Raw genomic sequence first — 8,712 nt, 5'->3', positions numbered from 1 at the left:
AGAGAGAGAGAGAGAGAGAGAGAGGAAAAAAAGAAGAGAAAAGAAAAGAAGGAATTCAGGACTGGGGTATAGGTTAGAGGTGGAGTAGGAACTTACTATGCAAAAGGCCCTAGATTCTATTCATAGTACTGCAAGAAAAAAAGAGTAAAGAGAAATTTTGAGTAGTTCCACCCCATCTATTACATTTAAGCAAAGAATCCCAGTCTTCCTAATGGTGGCCAGAGCATTTTGGTTTAAATGATGGGCTATGAAGGGATGCTTATTGTATTGACCTTTCTTTTTCTCCTTCTCAATTTTTAACGGCTTAGCTATTTTCCTGGACAATGTGAGTGGATATATTGCCCAGGAGATGCCATATCTTCAGTTGCTGCTTCTGAGAAGAGTACAGGAAAAATTTTCATATATGATGGTCGAGGAGATAACCAGCCACTTCATATTTTTGACAAACTCCATGTATCCCCTCTTACTCAAATAAGACTAAACCCAGTTTACAAAGCCGTGGTATCTTCTGACAAATCTGGAATGATTGAATACTGGACTGGACCGCCGCATGAATACAAATTCCCTAAAAATGTGAACTGGGAGTATAAAACAGACACAGATTTATATGAATTTGCCAAGTGTAAGGCATATCCAACCAGCATATGCTTTTCACCTGATGGGAAGAAAATAGCAACCATTGGATCAGACAGAAAAGTTAGAATTTTCAGGTTTTTAACTGGAAAACTCATGAGGGTCTTTGATGAATCATTAAGTGTAAGTGCAATTAAATCAGATTTTACTTTTCTAATAGTCTTTATGTTTTACAGTTTCATAAAGGATGTTTTTCTACATAGATGCATATTGATGGTTATTTTCTCTTATTACATTAAAGATACTATTCAGTTGTCTTTAATCTTGCATTGATGCTCTTCTCTACATTGATCATGTGATATTTCTTCATTATTCTCAGCATTTGTTGAGGTGATTAGACTGATGTAACAAGAGGAGATCAAGAGTAAAACTATATGACAGAAATTGAGATTCAGAATGAGAATTTGGCAAAAGAAAACCAAGTGTCAGTTAAACTAATTATTTGCAATACCAAATATAAGTATAAATGTGTGTATAGAAATTAGTAATAACTAGAATACCACATTCTATGGGGATTTTTTTTTTTTTTTTGGATTTGGGAGATGGCTGCCTAGAGTGAGTAGAAAAACTGCAATGACTTAAGACTATTCAACTAGTCTAGTATAACAGAAGTTGAATGTGAGGTTTTTATCTGTTATTATTTATTAGCTGACATGTTCAGGATCACTGCATGTGTCGGTGCAGTTGTGAATCACAGAAGCCAAGCTTTGAATGCCAGAATATTGTAAAAAGATTCTATCGAGACGTTTACCAAATTGGATATTTATGAAATATGTTTATATGGATAGATGGCTGTCTATAGAACTTACATCTTGAAAGCTAAGTAAGTCTTCATCAAAAATAATCATGAATCTCCCACTACTAAAAGCTAGTCCAGCATTCTAGGTAATTTTGGGCACATAAATAAGTAGTGCCTAGAGACATGAACGCTGAACTGTAAAATAGTGCATTCATGACTCAAACTCTTCAAGATACCTCTTGTTTTTATAGTTCTGTATATTTATTTTTCTTTCTTTGTCTAGAAAAAGTTGAGATTTTAATTAACATAAACATGGAACATATATAAGTAAATGAGATATATAAGTCTAGCTTATTATTATCCATAATAAAGTGTTAGCTACTGTCTGATGTCCTACATGTTTAAAATACTGAATAACAATATCCTGTCTTCTGTAAGATTCTTGGAGTACTAGCACAAAGTATTCATGATGTAACCCACATCTTGAAAATGGTACATTAAATATCAAAAGTAAACCAGATTTCCAAGCTATAAAGGGTTCTCCTAAAAACTTGTTTTCTAAATGCATTCCTCTAATATTAATTAACTGCTCATATCAAAATAACTTGAAACAGTTTCTGATGTCCTAATTTTGATATAGCAAGATAGTAGAGGATACTCAACAGGGGGGTGGAGAGGTTGCTCAGTAGTCAAGAGTGCTTTACTGTTCTTGTGTAGAACCCAAATTCAGTTTTGCCAGTACCCATGTTAGACAGTTCATATCAACCTGTGTCTCCAGTTCCAAGAGATGTTACATTCTCTTTTGGCCTCCACAGGTACCCACATACTTATACACAAGATACACCTAAATAAATAACTTTTTTGAAAAGTTATTCAACAAAATTTAGTATTTACCATATATTCTTATATAGGATTTCACAGGCTGTGTGTAGCTGAGTTGCCTGTTATGAATAGCTACTATTCAAGTGACTCACTTTGTCTATTTGTTTGCTTGTTTGTGGGAGGTGAAGAAAGGGGTTTACCCTGTCATCCATGCTGGCCTGGAACTTCCTGTGTAGCCCAAGCTATTCTGCCTCATCTTCCCAAATGCTGAGATTACAGGTATCAACTAGCAGGTCCAGCTGCCATGTAACTTGACTCCTTGTTGTATCTTGACCAAACAGAGATGAGCTAAAAGTACTACACATATAATATTCCAAAGCAGTAATATAAAAATGTTTTTCCATTTATTAACTGTTATAGAAATTGTAATAATTTATTTATATTAGGTTAAACAAAATAAAATATACTTTTTTGCTTTATATAATGTATCTCCTGAAAATTTTAATTGCTTATGTGAATTTCATTATATTTCATTGAAAGTGCTACTCTGAGGCTTCTAAAGAGCAGGCATATCATTTTTGTAAAGAAAGCACTAGTTATATAAATCAACTGGTTTAGTGTGTTTGTTTCTTGTTTGAAAAATCAATAACTATTAGTATAGTGTGTTTGGAAGTAGGAGATGATGGGGATCAAAGCCAGGGCATTAAGCACTTAACCTTCAAATAAGCTACATACTCCTGAAATACAGATTTGTTATTTGTATGTTGTTTTGTTTGAGACTGTGTTATACTCACTATGTAGCCAGGCTAGTGTAGAGCTCACAGTACTCCTGCCCCAGACTTTAGGCTGAGGGAATTACAGCCAGGAACAACCCACATTGGGCTTGAACTATTTGTGATTGAAGTCAACAATGTCTTCTTTAATTTCCTGTTTATAGGGTTTAGAATGCCTCTAAAAGTATGTGAAAAAAATTCTTACTGGCTCTCAATGTGTTCCTTTTCTATTTAGTGCTCAGTCTTAATTTATATATGCACATGTGAGGATATATGTAGGTAGTTATGTTGTTAATGCTTAGTTTATTTCCTAGATGTTTACTGAACTGCAGCAGATGAGGCAACAACTACCAGACATGGAATTTGGCCGACGAATGGCAGTAGAACGTGAGCTGGAGAAAGTGGATGCTGTAAGACTAATTAATATCGTTTTTGATGAAACTGGACACTTTGTGCTATACGGAACAATGCTGGGCATTAAAGTAATAAATGTAGAAACGAATCGGTAAGCTTTAACATGCTTTATACATTTTAAATGCAGTTATTGGGGATCATTTCCTCCATCAGGGGAACAATGAGAGTCTTGTTTGTTCCGAGGAGAGTGGAAAGGTCCCAAAAGCCTAAACTTAACCAAATGTTTTGACTGGATCTTTCTGTGGTCTCTCAGTTGTTTATAATCTTACGTAAAAAGTTTCCACCCATGTTTATAAAATAAATGGAAAGAAGATATGCATAGTTTCAAAGGTGGGGGGAGGTGCAGTTTTTCTTTTTTTCTTCCTTTTTTTTAAAAAAAACAAAAAAAACAAAAAAAAAAACCAAGGTTCAGTCTGTGTTTTACTTATTGATTTAAATTAGCCAGACTCATGTTAAATGATGCCAGATATTTTAACCACAGAATTCAGCATCACATCCTGCTAGACATAAAGGCAGGGCTAAAATGCATAAAACCACAGTAAGTCTTTTGTGCAAATAACCCATTTGGTGTTAGTACAGAGTATCTACAATCAGATACTATGTCTGAATATATGGAAAAGAACTTAGAGAATATTTTGAGAAAATTCTTGTTCTGTACTTTCCTACATATAAATAGATTTAACTTGTAGTTCTTAGTAATATAAAATCATTGATAGCTTGTAAAAGAGTCATAATAATAGGTTAAAACTTTACACTCAACCTTTGGTATGCATGGGGTTGTATCAGGATACCTTGTGATTCCAAACTCTAAGGATATTCAAGTAGTCCTCATATAAAGTACATATACTTAAATCAGGTGTAGGTTATTCTTAATTCCTATTATAAATTTTATCTAAATACATGTTGGATTATATTGTTTATAGAATAATGACAAGGAAAAATTGTATACATGTTCAGTATAGATGATTTAAAACAAAGAATTTTTAGTCTGAAGTTTGAGTCTAAGCTGTAGAATCTATGGGTACAGAGGGATGATTGTATTAATGTTGATTTGGGTCTGCTTTATTTGTGTTTGTGCACATGTGCCTAAAATCAAGTTAACTGTCTTTACTGCTCTCCACAGTATCTCTTGCTGAACTTGAAGTTCACCTATTTTGACTAGACTTGCTAGCCAGTAAACTCCAAATATCTGCCTGCCTTTGCTTTTCCCTCCTCCACCCCCCACAACAGAGATTTGTGCTTAGATGGCTGTGGGTGTTAGCAACTGAACTCAGGTCCTTTTACCCACTACGCCATCTTCCCAGCCTCAAAGTCTGTTTTATCTTTAATAGGACTTTTAAAGCAGTTGTAGGCTCACAACAAAAATAGAAGAAGGTACAGTTTTCTCATATATTCTCTGACTGCACTTACAGCTCATGTATTGACATATCACATCGCCTAAAGCCTACCCATTGTTTACACTAAGGTTCCCTCTTGGTATTTATACCTTATGTATGGACAAATGTAAAGTATAATGTGCCCATCACTGTATGATCAGTCAGAATTCCTCTGCTTCAACTGTTCATTACTGTATCTTGTAGCTTCTGGAATGACTACTAACTACTACAGCTAATCTTACTATTTATTTATTTGGGTTTTGTTGTTGTTTTAAACAGTGTCTTAGACTGTAGCTAGGATTGCAGGCATAGGCCCAGTGCTCAGCTTACTACTACTGTTCTTCTCCCCTGGTTTTATTGCTTCCAGACTATCACGTGTTAGTCATTCAACATTTAGCCTTTTCATAGTCTTTAGTTTAATTTCTTTATTTTCTTTCCTTTCATTTCTTTCAGTTAGTAATAGAGTTGAAATTCTTCTACATCTTTCTATATCCTGATAGCACATTTTTTAAAAACTAAGTAATATTTCATTGTCTTTACAAACAACTCAAGTCTGTTAGCAAGCTAGTAAGGGACATCTTGGTTTCTTCCAGGTTGTGCCATTTATAGAAAGTAAAGCTCCTCTAAGCTTCATTTGTGTGTGTATTTGTGTGCGCATGCGCATATGTATGTGTAAATTTTCATCTCTTTTTGGAAAACTGCCAAGGAGCTGAATTGCTAGATTCTATGGTAACAGTTTATTTTTATAAGAAGCCATCATATTGTCTTCAAAAGTGCTACCCTCTGCATTCCCACCAACAATGAGTAGTAGTTCTTGTTGCTCCAAGCATTTATTATCTATCAGGATTCTGGGTTTGAGCTGTTCTAATATGTTCTACTTTCTTGCTTGTTTTTTCCACCTGATGTATGATATGGGACATCTTTCGTGTACTCACTTGCCTTTTGTATATCTTTGCTGAGGTATTTGCTAAAGTCTTTGAAGCAATTCTCCCTTGGCTGGTTGCCTTTATTGTTGATCTTAAGAATCCTTCATATGTGATATGTAATGGTTCTTTATCAGATAAATATTCTGCAAGTATTCCAGTCTGCTGCCTTTTGTTTTCTTGATGACTGGACTTTTTTAACCTAATAATACCTATCAACTTAAAATACTGTGGGGGTGACTAGGTAGAGAGATATTTAAGATACCTTTCATTAGTCCTTTGGATATAGAAAACAGACTTAAATTTTTACGTGTTTTTCTTTATTTTGGGGTTGGGGAGCCCATGCCTCAGTGTATGTGTGAAAGTCAAGGAGACAACTTAGTGAATCCAGCTCATTTATACTACTACCCTGTGGTTCTTGGGGATGGAACTCATGTTGTCAGGTGTAGCAGCAATTGCCCTTAAACACTGAACTAAACCCTAATCCAGGATAGTTGATTTTTATTTTCATATGTCAAGCTGTTATGATTGGAATTCTTTCTGGGTCTTTTTTCCTTGTATTTTTGTATAGTGTAAAGGCACAGGTGTGTCTGCACATGTATGCAGGTAGTCAGAAGTTGATGTTAAAAAATTTTACTGCCTAGTCTAGCTAGCCAGTTTGTCCTGTGGATCCTGTCAAAAGCACTGGGTCTGTCAAAAGCCTACTTGGTTTTCACATGGCTACCAAGCATCCAAATTCCATTTCTCAGGCCTGCAAATCCACATATCCACTGAGCTCTCTTCTCAGTCTAATTCTGGCGATTATATTAGATTAAGTTTCTTTGTATTTTTCAGGTGTGTGCGGATCTTAGGCAAGCAAGAAAACATTAGAGTGATGCAGCTGGCTTTGTTTCAGGGAATAGCCAAAAAGCACCGAGCTGCAGCTACCATAGAGATGAAAGCGTCTGAAAACCCTGTTCTTCAGAATATTCAGGCTGACCCAACAATAGTCTGTACATCTTTCAAAAAGAATCGATTTTATATGGTATGTGATATTCTTGTAGATGGCTATTACATTGGTGTTTTTTCCAACCTTGCTGGGAGTTTTTCTTTGAGAATGTTGACAATGATGACAAACTTCCTAAACACCTGAAACACCAGCCTACAACACTAATATGGTAGAATTTTAAACTAAGAGTTGATTTCTAAATATCTCTGCATTCTTTCACTTTAGGCTTAAAATTTTTCCAATCTGGCTTCTATTACTATTTGTGCTAGGATGATAAGAAACTAATAATTATGTTCATAATTATATTTACAATAGTTTTTACATTTGATTTTTAAATGTTTTGTTTTCCAACTTTTCACTTGAACATAATTTCCCAGAACTCACACAATTTCTTTCTCTTTAGAGATTTATACACTTACGTATACCTATGTGCATGTAGAATACATTTATGTATTTCCTTGACTTTTCATTCACTGTAACAGAGCTATACAAGAGCGATATATTCCTGAAAGATCTTTCCCTCCTCTGGAGAACTCAGCTGCCACTTGTTGGGATAGTTGCTCAGTGATCATTTATGTTCCCAGCACACATAGAGCCCTGGGATCAGGCCCTAGCACTGGGAGGGGCCTACTAAGATTGGGCTGAACCCAGTCTTCTAACTTAGTTATGAACAGTCACATCCACCTGGCAGATAGTGTAAAGTACAGAGTCCTCTGCCCTAGCATTATATCCTTTAAACTACAAACAACTTTCTCACATCTAAATGGGACTCTCAGTTGTCTATAACTGGTTTTTATCACTTCTGTGGCTTTAGCCTTTTTCCTTTTTATTTACTAACTAACCACACTAGATTTATTTTATTTGTGGTAATTAGTATTATTTTTAACTATTTTTAACTATTCTTTCTTCCAATCACATGTTTCCTTTCAACTTCTACTTAAGAGCTCAGCTTCAAAATCTCTTACCATGAATACTGAGTCATAAGCACCTGCTGTGTTCTTCCTCTCTTATCATATGCAACATGCTTTGGGGTGCAAATCAATAATCTGTGCTGGGAAAAATGGGGGGATCTAAGACACTGCATTCTTCCTCCAGATGCTTCAAAGTTAATAGATAGAGACTACTGTGGCTTCACTATTACGTGCATAAAGTTTAATCAGATGGCTGACCTGCTGGAGTGTGCACACTCACCTGATGTCTCTGAATTGTAAGCCTCTAGGAGGAGTTCAAGCTAACATAGTTGATAAACTTATGACAGCAGTTGCCCAGTCCCAGTCAAGCTTTTAGCCTAACATAAATTTTTCAACATGAGAATTTTTCTTACAACTTTCAGAGTCATAATTTGAAAATCATTAATTATGCTAAATGAAAACAGTTGATATGGTTTTGACCTATAATTTATATACTAATGACATTAAAATTATCAAAGATAATTCTTGATATATACTAATGTTTTTAGCCATTTCATAAAAAATTTTAGTTCTTAAGTTATTTGCCTTTCTTTCCCCAGTTTACTTTAAATGGCTGAAGTATGCATGCTCATTTTTAATCTTTGAAGAAAGAAGTAGAGGAATTTTTATTCAGAAGTTTCATTTAGGCAACATTTTGAATTTTCTTCAGTGTTATCAGATGTCTGCATCCTTAAACAATGCTAAGAAGTAACTATTTATGAATTTTACATTGTTTTAAATCCAATATCTTGAAATAAAAGTATTGTATAAATTCATATATATGGTACATTCATAAATCCCTATTGTTAGTGAGAAAATGAAAAATTTTAACTTTGTTCAAGTGACATAATAAATGGAAGAAGTGGATTTTATATGCAGGTCATCTGCTTGTGAAAAGTAAGTAACAAGTTTCTGGCTAAGACTACAAGACTAATGAACTATGGGAAATACAAGTTTCCTTGTTACATGTGTAACCAAGAGAATTTCAACCCAAAGGAGACTGTAACCCATTTGAGAATAATTTAACTGCTTTACCTGTCTTATGTTAGAAAATGATCCCTACAATATGGATTGCTTTTTCTTTTTTTTTTTTT

General features: G+C 34.6%; 1 protein-coding gene across 2 annotated transcripts in view; it reads left to right on the top strand.

Annotated features, from left to right (window-relative positions):
• The window catches only part of Ppwd1 (peptidylprolyl isomerase domain and WD repeat containing 1), a 25,159-nt gene that overhangs the window by 8,326 nt on the left and 8,121 nt on the right, over nucleotides 1-8,712 (top strand). For both annotated transcript variants that reach the window (XM_031360770.1, XM_031360771.1), the window contains 3 exons: nucleotides 309-756; nucleotides 3,282-3,472; nucleotides 6,515-6,704. In XM_031360770.1, the coding sequence (XP_031216630.1) occupies nucleotides 309-756; nucleotides 3,282-3,472; nucleotides 6,515-6,704 (829 nt within the window). The remainder of the gene's footprint in view (nucleotides 1-308; nucleotides 757-3,281; nucleotides 3,473-6,514; nucleotides 6,705-8,712) is intronic.

The sequence above is a fragment of the Mastomys coucha genome, unplaced genomic scaffold (genome assembly GCF_008632895.1).
Source record: "Mastomys coucha isolate ucsf_1 unplaced genomic scaffold, UCSF_Mcou_1 pScaffold8, whole genome shotgun sequence".
Lineage (NCBI taxonomy): Eukaryota > Metazoa > Chordata > Mammalia > Rodentia > Muridae > Mastomys > Mastomys coucha.
This window is presented reverse-complemented; position numbering and strand designations above follow the sequence as displayed.